The 18922-nt window shown below is 33.9% G+C and overlaps 3 protein-coding genes across 3 annotated transcripts in view; 1 reads left to right on the top strand and 2 right to left on the bottom strand.

The window, feature by feature from the left end:
* Positions 1-968: 968 nt before the first annotated feature.
* On the bottom strand, positions 969-1747 carry HELRODRAFT_91618 (hypothetical protein; the record flags this gene model as incomplete). Its single annotated transcript, XM_009012428.1, has 3 exons — positions 969-1082; positions 1173-1245; positions 1614-1747. Coding segments are annotated over 3 exons (321 nt in total), but the record flags the coding sequence as incomplete, so codon positions are not given.
* An 11486-nt stretch (positions 1748-13233) lies between these two features.
* HELRODRAFT_183397 (hypothetical protein) lies at positions 13234-13827 on the bottom strand (the record flags this gene model as incomplete). The annotated part of the gene is made up of 1 exon (XM_009012429.1): positions 13234-13827. One exon carries the CDS (start codon positions 13825-13827, stop codon positions 13234-13236), a length of 594 nt encoding a protein of 197 aa, XP_009010677.1.
* Positions 13828-16556: 2729 nt separating this feature from the next.
* HELRODRAFT_183398 (hypothetical protein) overlaps positions 16557-18922 on the top strand; it is a gene marked incomplete at both ends in the record, with an annotated part of 5687 nt that continues 3321 nt past the window's right edge. The window contains 3 exons of the mRNA XM_009012430.1: positions 16557-16559; positions 17605-18100; positions 18216-18901. Of these exons, the coding sequence (XP_009010678.1) occupies positions 16557-16559; positions 17605-18100; positions 18216-18901 (1185 nt within the window). The remainder of the gene's footprint in view (positions 16560-17604; positions 18101-18215; positions 18902-18922) is intronic.

Raw genomic sequence — 18922 nt, forward strand, 5'->3', positions numbered from 1 at the left:
TTTAATGCACGAGCAAATGATTGAAAGATTATACAAGCAAATTAATAAACAATAAAAAAGAATGAATGAATGACTGAATAAATGAACGAACAAACGTACGAATGAATGAATGAAGGAATGAATGAATGAATGAAATAATCTTTGATGTCCATGTTGAATGGAGTGTTGAAAGAGATTGAAGTCTTCTTATGGAGTTGTTTCACGTTTGGATGGCCTCAAACAATCTTGATGACGATGATTGTGAGAGAGACGATTGAGAAATGATGGAATGTAATTTTATATTATCATTATATATGTTATGTTTGAGTATGTGTGTGAGTGTGCGTGTGTGTGCACGCGTGTGTGTTTGTGTGCATGTGTGTGCGTGTTTGTGTGCGTGTGTTTGTGTGCGTGTTTGTGTGTGTGTGAACAACAAAATGTGGTCTCTAGAAATAAAAATGCGTTGGATTGGTGCTGGCAAAGTTAAAGAGTGCTACCATGGCAGTGTGAAACAACGTCGGATTAGAAATCGAAATGCCTACCTACTTGACAAATATCTTATCTCCTCCCTTCATTTTGATGTAGATACAATTTTATTTCTTCACACAAATAAATTTACTGACGTTCAGATGATTAGATTCGTTCAATCTTTTTAGGTCAAATTTTCTGGTGCAAACATTAAATTTTGTCGCGATAGCATCCATTATATATTTTTTTTTTACTTTATTAGGTATCAAAGAAACGTTGTCAATTTTTTTTATAAAACAATTGTATTAGATCATTCAAGATTTCACAAATTTTTGAAAGAAAAAATTCTAACAAGTACGTTGTCAAGTGTTTCTCAAAATAAAAAATATCTTTAAAATAGTCGTTTATTGTTATCTTCGTCATAAACTCAGCAATTAATGATGATGCGTTAGTAGCGAACGTTACATTCAACCTATTCCGCTGCCAATTCGAGAGGCATTCAGCTTGATAACTCCGTACTATCAGAACGTAACCCCATTTGAATGGGCCTTTGAAGCGCTGAGGCAGAACGTGCAGATGATGGTCGGCCCATTGTCCCCACCATCGTCAACGCCTTCACAGGCACCACTCATCAGCTGCTTGATCACGTGACCATCTTTCTCGAGGTCAAGGTTGACAAGTTTTCTCATTTTCAGGAGTCTGGTCAGTGAGCCCCTGATTCTGACGCATGGTTGTTGGTGCAGGTGAAGGTCGGTGTTGATGACGGTGTGAAGGTGAGCGATGTAGCTGGTGGCCAGTCTGTTTCGGGGGTTTGTGTGTTTAAGCTGTTTACGTGAGTGTGCGTGTGTTATCAGTGTTATTTGTAAAAGGGGTTTGACTGGCAATGTAATGAGGTTAGTTTGCATCAAGTAGATGTGTGTGTGTTCTGTGTATCTGTGTAAGTGTGTGTGTTTGTGTGTGTGTCTGTGTGTGCGTATATGTGTGTGTGTGTGTAGTTTAGTTAGGTTTGGGTGTTTCTAATATAAGTATGTAAAATGCATTATGCTTAAATATATAGCTATTGGTTTCATTATGATTATATACACTTCTTTGGTTTAATGAACTTTCACACTAATTAAAAAACATTCATTCAAAATTAACTATAAAAAGATTAATGAAAATTATACCTGATAGTTTCAATCTTCGATAGCTTTCGATCAGCTGGCTCAGTGGGTATGATGGATCGCAAATGGTGAAAGGCATTGTTAACGTTGTAGGTTCGATCTCTCTCTCGGGCGTTTGCCGTTCGTCTCAGTTTAATTTCTGGCTTTTGAACAGTCGATTGTTGCTTGAATTGCTGTTGGTGCTTTTGGGTTTTTTGTTTTTGCAGTTGTGGAATTTGTTTCAATGGCTGATAGTTTTGATGATAGTGCTGCTTGGCTGGTTGTGGATATGTGTAGAAGTTTTGTTGTTGCTGGTTGTTACCAGTGTAGTAGTTGTTGTTGTTGGTGGTGTTGGTGTTGTAGTTGAATTGTGAAATTGAAGCTGCTCCGTTTGGAGACGAGTTGAAAAAGTTGTCGATGCATGCTGAGGAGTCCCCAATGTTTCCGTGCAAATAACTCAACGACGATTTGTCTAGGAATGCGTTGACATCTGCCTTCGGGGTGTCGCTCCCATCAAATGTTGACAGATGTAAGAAGTTATCTTCCAAGGTCTCATTTCTGTAGCCATGTCGTTTGAAGGAGGCAATGAAGGTGGTTGTAATTTCGTCGTAGTTGTAGTTGTGGCTGTTGAAATCATTTTGAGGCCAGTTGTTGCAATTGATGTCAGCCGAAAAATTGGTCAGTCCAATGTTACCATTCAGTATGTCGTAAGATGAATTTGTTGAAGATGATGAATCGCAAGATGGAGAGCATGCGACGAAGGAATTGTTGTTGCTGTCATATAAGTTATTGCAATATGTAGCTTTCCCTGCAAGCTTATTGTTAATTTTGTTGAAATTGTTCTGAGAAGGTTGATATTCACAGTTGTTGTTGTGGTTATCAGCGCTGAGGTTGGCTGTTGTGTTGTTGTTAACGCTGCAGCCACTATTGAGATAACTGTTGTTGAATTGGCAGACTACGTTGAATGAACTGCGGTTTGTCGGATTGTGTAAGGACATACTGGTTGCTTTCGCTTGTTCTGGTCTGTAATGTTGTGGCAATTTGAAGCGATCACAACATCACTACAATCTTAACAATGCGAACGAAATTAATAAACGTTTTTCCTTTCCATAAAAATTTAATTCCTCTTAGCAGCTGTTAAATTTTTGATGCAGACGACTGAATGTTAGCAGAATATCTTTTCGAAATTAAAAGAAAATCCTGTAAAAATTGTCTGCTAAGAGTTGAGTTTTGTGTCTGTGAAAATTTTCAGAAAATAAAATTATAGCCAATCATTCAAAAAATTTTAGTTACAATAGACGCAAAATAACTTCCTCATTTTGCAGACAAAAATATCAACATATAATTTTCAGAGTTTGAACCACAAAAACAAAATTGACCTAGCATTTTAGTTGTAAACTATTTGCTAAAAGCAATTTAACCTTTATGTGTAAAATATTTAAATCATTGAAAAAGTTCATTTCGAATGACTTGTGTACATAATTAGTTAAAAATTTCAATTTTTTAATTCTATTATTTATCCTTAGTTAATAATTAACTACCAGCTATACTTATATATACACACATACAACGTTATTTTAGTTTCTTGCACAGCCCTGCAGGCCTGCTTTCATGCGTTTTTTTCAAAATTTTAAACAGGTATGTTAATTTTTCGTTCTATTGTCAAACTCAACACCTAATGCTGGCGTGTGTTTTCAATCACATAGTTACATCTATTTGGTACACGAAACATTTACAAGAATATGAAAATGTAATCAAATACAAGTTGATAATTTAGTTAATTACAAGTTTGGAATGTAATTAATTACAAGTTGATAATTTAATTAATTACAAGTTTGGAATGTAATTAATTACAAGTTGATAATTTAATTAATTACAAGTTTGGAATGTAATCAATTACAAGTTCTAATTATAATCAATAATAACAATTTGAATAAAACGCGTACTACACACACGCAAGAGAATTTTTACGCGCAAATAACTAAAATGCATAAAGGATGAATATAAACAAGTCCAATGGAAACAAATGAGATATATATATAAGAAATAAAAATAAATATATAACTGCGTGATAAGTGGTGGCAGGTGGCTGAGGTCAGCTGGGGTCAGGAAGATGGGAGTCGGTGGTTGCGATGATGATGATGGTTGTTGTGCTGATAGTGATGATGGTTATGATAATTATGGGGATGAATATGATAATGATGGTGATGATGACAATGATGACGGTGATGATGATGATGAACAATGAGTATGCAAGATGAATTAAAAAATTTGACATGATGTAACTGAAGATTAGGTTGCTATTGATATTTTTAACAAACAATATTCCCATAATTTTCCTGGTACTATTATTAATATTTTATTTTTATTTTCATTAATATTCTTCCAACTCTTTTTTCTTCATATTTTTTAATATTATCTTTTTATTTATACTCTTTTATTACAATGACGACAACGTTAATGATGAGGAAGATGAATGAAAAAGTTTGAGATGATGAAACATTGTTAGTTTCATCGCTAGCAGCAGTTCCACAACAGTCGACAGACTCCGGGCTTTAAGTCAGACGTTGCCTCGCTATTTTTGGCTGCTACATATCTTGCCAATCGTACGACCACCATGCATCTAGCTATAAAGCTGCCAAGGATCGACCTGCAGTCGGTTGGGTTGGACCACTTGACCACCGGATACGCACAGTAGAGGGGTAGGTAGGTTTAACGATTGTCAACAACATCGGAACACATTCAGCCACTGGAGACACGTCTGCGATCCTACAAATTCTGCGATCTTAGTATCACCAGCAGCAGCAGTAATAATAATAATAATAATAATAATAATAATAATAATAATAATGATAGATTGCATTAATATTGGTTGTAGTAGTAGAATGATAGTAGGAGCGGATAATTGATGGAAGTAATAATAACAATAGTGGAACAACTACGTCTTCATCAATCCTGTTGAGTCTACCAAGGATAAGTAGTTGTAGTAGTAGTAACGGTACTTGATTGAACCAGCGAATGTAGTAATAGCAGTAATGATAGTAGCGAATATATTACTATACTATTAGTAAAAGTACTATTCGATGAGGGGTCTAGACATGATTGCTGATGATGAGACCAAGTTTTGATGACGAGCAAAAACTGAAATTACCAGGTCTTTTTTGGTTATGGCATAATTTTGTTCAAGTTTTCAAGTTTGAAATGGTTTCAATGTGTACAAAGTAATCCAACCATATGTAGAAGTTTTCGTCGTTGTAGTAGTAGTAGTAGCAGCAGCAGCAGTAGCATTAGTAGTTGTAGAAGTGGTAGTAGTAGTAGTAGTAGTAGTAATAGTAGTAGTAGTAGTAGTAGTAGTAGTAGTAGTAGTAGTAGTAGTAGTAGTAGTAGCATTAGTAGTTGTAGAAGTGGTAGTAGTAGTAGTAGTAGTAGTAATAGTAGTAGTAGTAGTAGTAGTAGTAGTAGTAGTAGTAGTAGTAGTAGTAGTAGTAGCATTAGTAGTTGTAGAAGTGGTAGTAGTAGTAGTAGTAGTAGTAGTAGTAGTAGTAGTAGTAGTGATAGTAGTAGTAGTAGTAGTAAGCATTAGTAGTTGTAGAAGTGGTAGTAGTAGTAGTAGTAGTAGTAGTAGTGGTAGTAGTAGTGGTAGTAGTAGTGGTAGTAGTAGTGGTAGTGGTAATAGCATCGAGTAGAAGCTTTGTATGAGAGAAAGTGATACAAATGCATGGAATGAGAACGTTTAAGGAGTATTGAATTTGTTTTTTCAGTGCATTCATGTCTCGAAAACATCGTTACTCACAGAGCATTTCTATTTCTATGTAAAATTTTTTCATAATTTGTTTGCGATTTAAGATAAATTAATTACATTTGAATAGTATTTAGAGTTCTGAAACAGTCTCAGATTATATTAGTATAGAATTAGGTAATAAAGAAATTGATTAATTAATTTGAAGTAATAAATTTTATTGTATCAGTTGCAAGCAAATGCGTTAAAATTTTTCTAGCAAAAATTCTCAATCGCACGGCCGTGTTGTGTTTGTCGCTGACGTGATGTTATGTAACGATAAACGTTCGTATCAGCGGACCATTCATTTTCCCGCGTAATTTTGAAACAACAACAGCCAGATAAAATCAGGTGATTTTTCGTACATTTTTATAGCGCGCAATAATCCGCAATCGTTCAGCAGGCATGAGGCTATAATTAAGTCACCAACTGTAATAATATTGACAGTGACAATAATGAAAACACAACACATCTCAAAATAGTGTAAATATCTTTGAATATGATTGAAAAGAATTGTGTCCCAGCAAAGTTAGTCTAAAATGGGTGTTTTTGTTATCCTTTCAACAGTCATCTACATAGTAATCTATGTCCAGTGGGTATGTGCCAAACAAACGCTCCTGTACGACCATGATGTGGATTTTTAATGACTGTGCCATGGTGTAGAATGTTTCAGTGTGACGCTGTGCAAATTTTTGAACGATGTGCCTATTTGCGGCTTAATCTTTCAACTCGCAATTTTTTTTTACTTAAATGATAGATTCAAAGTGTCAGTAAAGATGAATGTTGAATTCAATTTCGCATTAGTTTATAATTCATAAGAATAACATAAGAGGTTTAGTGATTAAATTGTTTGAAAAATGAAAAACTAATTAAGAAATCAAGTGAGAAATAACTAATGCTCTACTAAAAAATTAATTTACCTCTCCAATACAATGAGTATTTGTTATCCACAAAGCCTTACGTTAACAGCAACATATTTCTGAAACACTTTGATATGAACTTGTTTTGATTTTTATTTAATTAGCTAAAGTGATTTTTGTCAATCTAGCAGAATTTATTAAAGGTTAAAGTTATTTTTTGTTATAAATTGTAATCAATTCATTCATTCCAAGTGTTGAATTCTTAATTTCCACAAATGCAAACCCAGGCAATCATTCAAGTTTATGAGAGATGAAATAAAAAAATGATGCCTATCACAGTAAACGTAGACTTTTAGATGAACGATTTCAATTAAACTGCTAATAACATATATCTCCATCTCCAAAATCATCATCATTAAGTTATTCCGCTCCTTTAATTGGTTAAAAAAGCAATTAGTAAATTTTAGTAGGAACTCATTGATTGGTTGAAAGTTAAGAGGTGGGCGGAGTCTAAAAGTATGGAACTGGAGGCTGAATGCTGTTGCTAACTGGAATCTAACTAGCAGGTGTCGGTGATGATGTTTTCGTTGATGATGATGATGATGTTTTTGTTGTTATTATTGATGATAATGATATTTTCGTTGTTGTTAAATACGAAGGTAATGATGAGGATGGTGAGGATGATGATGACGTTGGTGGTGATTGTGAGAATGTTGATGATGATGATGAAGATGATGATGACGGTGACGAATACAATGATGATGATGATGATGACTACGATGATTATGATGACGATGAAGATGTTATCGTTAATTATTACAAGAAATGTGAAGTATATGAACTGCATGCGGCATGTAAAGCGAAATTATAAACGAGCCATACAGATGAAACTGAATACAGATACAAAAGTTTCCCTGCTGATAAAACACTTCAAAATATTGTTTACATCGCATTCTAGTCCTTGTTTAAGACAAAAATTTATTTTTTGATGTCTATTTTTTGTTTTAAACTCTTATGAACTACAATTTAAAAGATAATTAACTGTGGTTGAATCAAACTATATTTAAGCTACATTATAATTCGTGTGAGGTCTCTTATTAGTGAATACCCAAGGACAGTGCCCTTTCTACTCTGCCTTGATTCCGCCCTACTTCTGGCCAGCCATGGATACCCCTAACAAAGAATAAGTGAGGTGAGAAGGAATGGTGTAGCTGTTAAATCTATTCTTTAATGTAGATGACATGAACTGAAGAGGCCAGAAGCATTATCAGAGTTCTAAGAAGTGTAGTGAAAGGATTGTTTAATATTAATTATAATTTTTTTATTATTATTATTAATTTTAATTTATTGTAATGTTTTTGTTTAATATAAAATAATTTTATAATTTCATTCCATTTAATCGCATAGCCCACAGGCGCCAAAGGATACCACATCAATTAAATGACCATTCTTCGATCATACATTCATTCCGTCAATCTTTCATTTAAACATTCTATCATTCATTCACTTAATCAATCTCTCACTCATTCATCTATTTATTTATTCATTCATTCATTCATCAATCCATTCATTCATCCATCTACCCATTCATTCATTCATTCATTCATTCATTCATTCATTCATTCATTCATTCATTCATTCATTCATTCATTCATTCATTCATTCATTCATTCATTCATTCATTCATTCATTCATTCATTCATTCATTCATTCATTCATTCATTCATTCATTCATTCATTCATTCATTCATTCATTCATTCATTCATTCATTCATTCATTCATTCATTCATTCATTCATTCATTCATTCATTCATTCATTCATTCAACCCTTCACTGGTAAATAGACAACAACTTTGTCTATATCGCTTTCTGCACATGAACAGCAATATTTTAACACACAACCGCACTAATTAATTACTTGAGTAACATTTCACAATGCATTACATAGTGATTCATTTGTGCACTGCTGCAAATATAATTCTGACTTTTGTTAATTTGCTTTTTAAATTTACAATTATAAATTCAGTTTTTATGAAAACATCATGTAAAAAATAATAAAAATAATTTTCACACTTATAAATACTCATGCAAACAAAACACACACACACACACACACACTGAGACACACGCACACTCGAATTGTTTATTGGGAAGTAAGCATTTATTGAACATTATTGTTGCTATCTGTATGAATATGCCAGAGTTCAATTGTGCGTGAAAGTGCAATTAATAGTGCAGATGACGGAGTGTTTATTTGTGGAATCATCACGTACATTGTCTGACGCTTGCGTGTGTCAATAGAGTCATGCGTTCATCAATGTTTATGTTGCTAATTGTTTAACTACGTATGTCTGCATGTTTGTGTGTGCGTGTGTGTGCGTGCGAGCTTGCGTGCGTGTGATTGCATGTGTAAGCTTGTGTATGTATGTGAGTATGTATGCATGTATGTAAATATGTATGTGTGAATGTTAGTAAGTGTGTCATTGTGTATAAATATGGGCGAATACTCCTTGTAGGTTTTGTGTATAAAACAAATTTTTTTTCTGAAAAAATATTCATCAGTCGAGTCTGTATAATGTTTTATAAAAAAAAACTAAGTGTCTCAATTGCCATTTGGTATCTTCTTCTCTGTGATTGATTGAAGATGTGTCGAAAAACCGACGCTGAACAGAATCATCATTGTCTTTATTAATCATATTTTTTCAAATATCAACTTTGTGAACATAAAAAATAACGTTTATTTCTGTTTTACTATAAAACTGTTATTTACTTTGTATAACAATAGTCATGTTTGTACGTGATATTTCAAAATATGAGGTCTTCTTCAGGCTGGCTTGGTTCTGTTAAAAATCTTGATTGCAAGGTTAAATTGAAATTTAAATATACCGAAATAGTACTGTGTTGACGCTGGGTGTGAATGACCCGTTCTTTTGTGTTTTTATGGTTTTCAGTAGTGTTTTTGTGTTGGTTTGTTGTTGTGTTAAAGTGGTAATGCTGTGCTGACGTGCTGATGTTATGCTGTCATTTTCAATTTTAGAAATAATTGTTGATTCTTTTGATAAACTTAATTTCAAGCTGATGGAGTTGTGTTCTTGGTATATAAGTTATACAACTTTTGAAAAATTGTTGCAAGGTAATGATGAGTTTTGTCAAAGTACTTAGTGCCAAAACTGTGCAAACTTGCGGTATTTCAAATAAATACAATTCTCTTCCTCAACTGAATTATTTCAAAAAATGAAAAAGAATTAGACAATTTTTCGACGTCTTGAAGCATTTTCAAAACATAGCTCTTGAGCACGCTGTTCAAAAATGAAAAAAAATGTCAATTTGTTCAATGATAAAAAGATTTCAAGAAAAACTCATCTTTTTGATGAAGATTTTAGACCATGAAAGTTTTGGCAGAAGCATTTGTATAAAAATATTAAAAGACGCAGTTGAAGCAGTTTTAATCTCATACTGTTCTGATTTTAGTGAACTTCAAGATTGGATAATAATGTAAGTATGATTAAAATGTATAGCCAGATGAGTAATATAAATATAGTATATGATATGTAATATATAGGAGAAAAAAATCCATGTTAAAGTTAAGAAATTCATTGTAAACAAACTTATAAACCATGAAATTGATATATATATATATATATATATATATATGTATGTGTGTGTGGTGTGTGTGTGTGTTGTTTGGTTTGGCGCGCTTGTTGTATGGAGTGGTCTTGGTGGTCTTGTATGCATGCTGGTAAAACGTTGTATAAACTGGTTTTGTATGCATGCAGGTGGAATGTTATGTGAATGGGTTTTATGTGAATAGTATGGTGAGAGTATATTGAGTATATTTGAAAGTGTATGAATGCTCGTGTTAATGGATGTATAAGTTGTTTTAGTTTTTGAGTTAGATTTTGGTAGAGGTTTCGGTGTTGTTTATGGATAAGTTCGGTTCCCGGCGTGTTATGTTTCAGTCATTTTGGTAATTGGTGATATTGTCCTGCGGTTTCATTTTTCTGAATTTTGTTACTGCTGCTCTGTTGCTGTTTTGATTTGATTTTAAAATATTCAATTTTAATTTAATTTATTATTTAGTTTGAAACATTTGGAAAACATTTATTTGGCAGTGTAAGTTTATTTTCTTTCTTTTTGTAATAAATTTATTTCAGTTATTTTTTGTTTGTCTTGCTCGACATATAAAACATGTATGAAGAAGACTTGTTAGCGGTGAGTAAGGCCGGATGACCGACTGGCAAGCAGGGCGCGAAAGCACTCCCGCCCGGTCCGTGTTTTCCGACCCGGAGATAAACATTTGTAAGGAGGCGAGTCATAGGCTGGCGGCGGCGTTTGCTGGTATTCGAACAGAGAAAAGTTTCCGCACTGCAAAAATTCACACTTGCCTCATTTATATGTATGTATGTATATATTATTATTATTGAAACATTTATGAAGCGCTAATTAAACGAATCTCAAAAGCGCTATCTAACAAAAACTGAATTTAACAACATAATTGGAATAACAAACGAGAAATCATAATGCATCCTACAGAATTAAGATTAAAATTTGGTCATAAACAGAAAAGTAATCGATTCAATATAACGAAAATACGAAATAATATTTAGAACATGTCGACTAAACAGAAAGAATCGATCAATAATGCATCACAATGAAAATAAATGAGTTTTCAGTTCCTTCTTGAAATCACGCAGGTTTAGGTCCGGATTTCTGAGAGCAGCAGGCAGGTTGTTCCAAACAGTTGGTCCAGAAACAGCAATGTTACGAGAGCCGATCGGAAACTCGTTGTTGGAATCAACAGCAGGCTTGAAACATCGGATCTCAAGTGTGCTCCAGATGCTTTTGAAGGTCTCTTTTTGAACCAGTCAGACAAATAAGATGGAGCTAGACCGTTGATAGACTTGTAGACAAGTGTTGAAATTTTGAACAACACTCTTTTGTCGACGGTTAGCCAATGAAGTTTCTTCAATATTGGAGACACATGGTCGTATTTTAGAGCTCCAACAACAACTTTTGCGGCTCGATTCTGTATTGATTGAAGTATAGCCATGGATCGATCAGGTAAATCATAAAACAAACTGTTGCAATAGTCGACGCGTGAGTGCACAAATGCATGAACCAACGTCTGTAATGTGGATGTATCTAGGGATCGTCGAATTTGATTGATTTTCCTGATTTGAAACATGCATTCGGCTGAGAGCTTCTTAATGTGTTGTTTCATTGACAAACCTGAATCAATCATGAAGCCAAGATTATATGTCTGTATGTATGTATCTTAGACAAATATTGTGCGTGCGTGTGTGTGTATGTCCGTTTGGTATTTTCATTTTTTTCGTTTTAAAAAGTAAAGGGTGTATATAGAAAAAAAAAACAATTTAAATTTTGTGATTTTTATTCAATTTTCCAAAAACCATGTCAACAGAAAAGTATGGTCCGATTGGTATATCATCTGTCATCTGAGTTCAGCATCATGTATCAGCACAATACACTTTCAAGGATATCCCATGTGTGAGATGTTTCAACATATTTTCTTGCATTGTTTTGTTTTAATCATTATTTGAACGTTAGAATATTTCAATACATAAACGTAACGATGTAGCTTCAATTTCATTATATTAACTTAACTGAACACTTCTTAAAGTTTATATAAACCAAGAGGCAATTGCAAAATATCTGTAGAATGATAGCCTCAAATTCAATAACAAAATTAAATGGTCGAATTAGAATGTCGATGATAATTAGGCCGTTCAAATTATCTTCATCAGCATTCAGTTGTAAACAAAGGCACAAACTTCGTTTGAAGGCGAAGTTGTTCCGAGTAGAATGTTACGATGTTCGTCGTGGAGCACTTAATGATCACACATACTTGCACTGATTCACTCAATAATGTAAACACGAACAAATCATCTACAAAGCAGACCTGACTTCATTAGCTTGCCGTTCAATTATTAGCTTGAACGATCGTGTGTTTGAAAATGATTTGAAATGGTAGCATCCGTTTTATTTGTCAGTTGAAGATACTACTCCGAGATTAATTACAATTTCGCGACAATTTTATGACTCAGGATTAACAAAGAAGCGGAGTTTAATAATTATTTTCGAATTGAAATTTTTTTGCCAACCTTTAAAATTTTTTTAGCAAAAGATGTTTGTTAAAGTCAAAAGGATTTTCATGAAAATTAAAATACTCAGATTGATTCAAAAAGTTGCTGGCCCCTCGAACTTAACATTTTGCGGATTTTTATCGTGAGAGCCCTAATATTTCAATTAACTCGATAATACAATCAAGAAATCACAACTGTTTAGAAACACAAAACTATAGTGATTATAATATTATTCTCATTTAATGGAGTAGAACAGTTTAATTTATGAGAATTGAATTCAGGGATAACTAATGGAGTCTCCAACGGTTATTTGTGAGGTGCTCTTCATATTCTTCTTGGAGTTGTCAGGTTTCATTGAAAAAAATAAATTCAATTTTACCAAAATTTTGCAAATTTAATCGCGTTTTATCTTAAATCTATGTTACTGAATATGAACTGCACTCCTTAATACTGCACAAATGTTCGGCCTCTTAATATGAACTTAAACGTATACGGTGAACCTAATTTGTTCTTAAAAACGTTAGTTATAAGCGGTTAATTTGTTGTCGAAATTTGAAACTTATCCGAATGAAACAAATGTTATCATGCTAGTTTTGAAAAAAAACTAGTTTACATTTCATATTTTATAAATGTAATCGCAATGGAATATCTTTAAAACAATTTCAAAATTGAAAAATAACTACGTAGATTTAATTGTTAACGTTTCGGTGTTAAAATTTTTTTAGCAAAAGATGTTTGTTAAAGTCAAAAAGATTTTCATCAAAATTAAAATACTCAGATTGATACATAATGTTCTGAAAACTATTGAAAGACTTCATCAACTTTAATTTTTAATGGGAACAAAAATAATTCGTTGATTATAAAAATAAATGTAACATGAATGGTAGTAATTTAATAATTTTCAATAAGGACGATAACGTTTGGAGTAGATAGACTTATTGGGACATATTTTAGAACATGAATCATTTTTAAGCAAATAGTTTACGTAACATTGCATGGATTTTATGTATTTGTTCACAAGATCCATGTATTTTTGAAAGCGACGCTTGTTCTTTTTCATGTCACCAGTGTAGCTTTTCATTCGAGCGCTATAAGATTGAATATTTCGTGAATATTCATCGTAGAAGTCTCTCATATTATCATCAACAGTTTTACTGTCATTCTCCATTGATGAACAAGCTGGAGGCTCCGGTCCAACAACACTATCTTTTTCAGTAGCATCCATATGTAGAGATTCGTTGCTTTTTCCTAACGGATTCTCCGTAACAATTTCTGGAGTGTTTCCAATAAAATACAATTTTCTCTGTTTTTCGATCTCTTCTTTGTGTGCTTTTATTTTTTGTTCATCAAATTTGTGATCAGGATCTCTGATTTTCAGGAACTGCTCTAAAATTTCATCGGAAATGTTACCGTTGCTTGTTACCGCCACTCTCTCCTCTCTTTTAGTTTTTGAGATCATCTCTTCCTCACCTCCAAAATTTTCGTTGTTATCCATGAATTATATTTACTAGAAATACTTTTGATGTCACCTAAAAAATATAATATTTTGAACTAAAGATTATTAACAAACACTGAATTTATGAACAGCGTTCAGAAGTTAGTCATATATAGCAACTGGAATCTTTGTTAACGCAGGTCTTTAATATAGCACATTGTAATTTCGACACCTTAGTCGATTACTAATTTTGTGTCCAAATGTTTCTTGTAGATAACGTTAGTAATAAATTGTATAGTTTAGTTTACAAAGTTAATATAACACTTTGTAATATCGGCCCAGTATTAAATTTATAACTTTGCGTTCAAATTAGTTTCATTGTTAGTAATAAATTGCATAATTTAGCTTACTTAGTTTAAATTAGCTTTCATTAAATTGACGTATCTATTGAATAGACAAGCGTAATTTTCCGTGTTATTTGGATCTCTTTTTCATTCAAATGCCTAAGTTCTTTCATGAAGTAATTTAGATTTATGTAAAAACTTTTAATAATACTCCACGTGCTAGAAAACGCAGCGTGACATCTTGCAGACAGCCTGAGATAACATGCCAAATGAATGCTTGTTAATTATTCACATAAACTATTTTTATTTTATTTATTTATTATCCAACTGGCCAGAAGACCACACAGGCCAATTTTCCGTTCAGAAGAAAAAAGAACAGACTATTACAATTAAACAAAATGGCAGAAAATGAAAAAGAGATCAATACTAAATAAGTATCAAATCGTAATCAAGAAATTAAAAAGCATAAAAGAAAATAATAATAACGTTGCATTGTCAGCATGACGATCGATCAAACAATCAATTAATCAAACCTTTCATTTAACAGCAATGTACAATCCACGCACACATTAACAGTCATATAGAAATGACAATTCAAGTAGTCTAATGATAAGTTAGAGTCAAAATGCTAACCCATGCATCTTCCTAGCAAAACCCACATTTCCTATGCGCAGACATAGCAAAGAGAAAAAGAAATATTCAATATTCACGCAATAGTTACGAATGGGTTGAGGTCTACTAAAGTTATTTTGTTTTTGAAAATCAAATATGCTGGTGACGAAACAATCTCCTTAGGCAATGGGTTCCATATTTGAACAATTCTGCTACCAAAAAAGTATCTGGATGTGTTGCTGTGGGAGTTAGATTTAAGTAGTCTGTAGGGATGTCCACGAGTTGATTGGTAGAACACGGGAAAAAAACAGATCATTCAAATCAACGCTAATAATGTTGTTTAACATTTTGTACACAAAACATAGGTCCGAAATTAGTCTGCGATCTTCTAACATTTGTAATCCCATTAAGCACAGACGAGTTGTGTACGGAAGATGGCGAAATGAAGGAAAGAACTTTGTGAAACTCCTTTGCACACTTTCTATCATTGTCATTTGGTATTTGTGGTGAGGATTCCAGACGGACGAGCAATATTTCAATAATGGTCGAACGTATGTGTAGAAAGCTTTGGTGAGAAGGTCTTCATCTCTTGAAGTAAAACATTTGGTGATTAGGTATGCACGTGTAGACGCTCTTTGAGTGATGTCATTGATGTGCCGACCGAAATTGAAACGATTGCTGATTATTACACCGGTGACCAACCGCATATTGATTAACAAATGTTTTACCGGATGAAAGAAGTAATAAACATTGAGAGGATTTGTTAGGAGAGAGTGGCAGTTGCCATTGTTTATTTCAAGCAAAAATGTTGTTGATGGCTTTATGCAAGTGAACTGAGTTGGAAGAACATGAGTACAATTTTACATCATCCACAAAAAGCAGCATGGAAACAAGATGCAGGGAAATACAATCATCAATATTGTTGATAAAAATGAGGAACAGGATGGGTCCGAGAAAGCTGCCTTGAGAAACACCACTTGTCACTGGTACTGAACGGGAAAGTTTATGTTGAATCTGGACTCTTTGTGAACGCTCATGCAGGAATTCAGTCAACCAGTCTAGTAAGTTTCCAGTTATGCCGTAAGTTTTTAGTTTACAAGGAAGCTTGGCATGAGAAGCAGAGTCAAATGCTTTCTGAAAATCGAGACAGATTTTGTCACAGCCTTCCTTTTGTTGTCGAATAAGCAATGAATCTTTAAGAAGTTGATCTATCCGGAAGAAAACCGTGTTGAGAATTAGTTATTAAGTTGTTGTCTAACAAATACGGTAATAAATTTTTATTAACAATTTTTTCCATGACACGGCAAGATGAACAGGTAAGAGATATCGGTCTATAATTGATGGGATAATTAGTTGGACCTTTTTTATGTACTGGAATGATGATAGCAGTTTTCCATTTAAATGGTTTTGAGTTATCTTTGAAAAATGAGTTAAAGATGTGGCATAGTAGAACAACTAGATTAGAAGCACACATTTTGAGTAGAATGTTCGGTATTCCATCGGGACCCATAGAAATTGTTCTTTTTAATTTGAGAAGTCTTGATAACTATATCTGGAGTGAAATTAATATCATCTAATGATATAATGATAGTACGGCTGGGTAGTGAACAAGTACTATTATCATCAGCAGTAAAAACGGTGGTAAAATACTTAGCAGAAGAGTAAGAACCAGATTCGGAGATCCACTGGCTCGGATTAACGAAGAAGAGGAGTTCTTAAATATTTTACAAAATGACGCTTTTTGTAATGCTTAAATTTAGAAGTTTCTGGCCATTTGTAAGTAAAATTTTTTAATTTTATTGAAGGACCCCATGTTTGTAGAAGTTCCGAGAAATGGTTAGTTCAGTCCTCTTCCACATCCAGTCCTGATACTGAAGTTAATTGTATTAACCGTTGACTAACTAGGCAAATGTCGCTGATAAAACGTAAACTACTTGGACTCAAATTATTTATCAAATACAAATACCAGTTTTCTTATTTAAATAACAATATAAATATTTAGACAAGCAAACAGTGTAAAAATATGTAGGAGAAAATAACTTTGTACGGGTTTGACTAACCTCCAAAAATGCACTGACTCATTTCTTTTTCCCGATTTAATCTTTCAACAATTTTTTATTAACAAAATTTTATTATGTACAATAAAATGCTCAAAATTAATTAATTGATAAAAATTATGGAATCTGTTATAATTAAAGATATACACAAAATGATGAAAAGATTAGTACCTTCCAAATCAAATTTAATATAAAACCTTCTTAGAAAAAAATCAGTTGCTAAAATTTGTTTAACATAATGTTATAACCGTGCTACCGAACGCACTAGATTCTAGCGTATTCTAGAATGTTCTAGTGACTGGAACGTTCTAGAGTATGCTGGAATCGGACCATCGGGAAGAATCTAGAAACGACGCTTGCGAAGAGTATATAAGCGCACGTCGCAAGATATTTGTGATTAGTGATATTCGTGATTAGTGATATTCGTGATTAGTGATATTCGTGATTAATGATATTCGTGATTAGTGATATTCGTGATTACTGAAATTCGTGATTTTGTGAATAGCGATTCGGTGAATTATTTAAAGCGATATTTGATTTGTTTGTTGACGTTGTCATAGCGATAGATTTTGAACGATTTAAAAGTTAATTGTTGCGTTAGTTTGAATTTACTAGAAATAAACGATTAGTTGATTTCTTTTGTAAATAAAGTTTAATAACTAATAATAGTTGATTTCTTCTGTAAATAAAGTTTAATAACTGTTTGGAATATTTTATTCAATCAAGAATTTGAACCCGTCGCATCGTAAATCGGTTACGACAGCGAGAATTATAACATTGGTGTCAGAACACGGGATCTTCGACCAGCGAATTACTACTCGTAGAAAAAGAACAAAGTACTAGTAGCACGTCTGAGAGAAGCTCTCATTGACGAAGGTAAGAACCCAGACGAATTCAAGTTTGATGGTGCTGACGAAGACAATGAAATTAGCACAGGCACGTTTACAACCGCTAAAATGATGGAACTTCTACTTAGTATGTCAACTGAAATGAAACAGATCAAAGAACAGTCCGAACGACAGCTCGAACGACAGACAGAAGAGTTAAAACAACAGACAGAGAAGTTAAAACAGATCAAAGAACAGTCCGAACGACAGTCCGAACGACAGACAGAGGAGTTGAAACAGATCAAAGAACAGTCCGAACGACAGTCCGAACGACAGACAGAAGAGTTAAAACAACAGATCAAGGAACAGTCCGAACGACAGACAGAGGAGTTAAAACAGATCAAGGACCAGCTAAAACACGTAAAATTGGAAGTGGCAGAACAGATTGAAGAACAGTCAATAAGAATAGAAATGATCGAGCAGAAACTTGATCGTCAGACCGTTGAGGTAGATCACAAGATAGACAAATTAAAGCGAGAATTGGAGCAATCCAAAAAAAATGGCCATGCCGTTAGATCACGCATCCGGAAGAACTTTGAAGGTACCAGCATTTGACGGAGAGATGTCTTGGAACGTTTATAAAAACCAGTTCGAAGCAGCGGCAACTAGTAACTGTTGGAACGGAAAAGAACGATCAACAGCACTGATACTGGCCCTGCGAGGTTCAGCAGCAGAGGTTCTTCAGACGATTCCGGCGGAGAACCACTTCAACTATGAAGTTCTGGTTAGCGCGTTGGATTTACGTTATGGTGAAGAACACATGAAGCAGATTTATCGGTCTCAACTTAGAAACAGAACGCAACGATCTGGTGAATCCATTCAGCAGCTGGCACAAGATATCGAACGGTTGACATTGCTGTCGTATCCAACATCAGACCCCGAGCACAGAGACGAAACTGCCCTGGATACGTTTATCAAAGCCCTTCGTGATTCGGAACTCAAGCAATCCCTTCTCTTGTCAGATAAACGAAAACTCAAGGATGCCGTTGCGCACAGTCTCACTTTTGAATCGGCAAAGCAAGCATCAAAAAGTGACGTACGTCTACGCCAAGTACATGAAGAATGCTCTTGCCAGAAGGTGATTGTGAAACGCGAACCCCAACAGCATGGTGTACCCCAATGCTGGATTTGTGGCGAAAAAGGCCATCTACGTCGTGATTGTAAACACCGCCTAAAAGATAACTACTGCCGAAATTGCGCGACAAGATGGCGCAAAAGAAGAGAAGATGATCCCGTATCACGATCGGCCCCTTCT

The sequence above is a fragment of the Helobdella robusta genome (genome assembly GCF_000326865.2).
Source record: "Helobdella robusta unplaced genomic scaffold HELROscaffold_106, whole genome shotgun sequence".
Lineage (NCBI taxonomy): Eukaryota > Metazoa > Annelida > Clitellata > Rhynchobdellida > Glossiphoniidae > Helobdella > Helobdella robusta.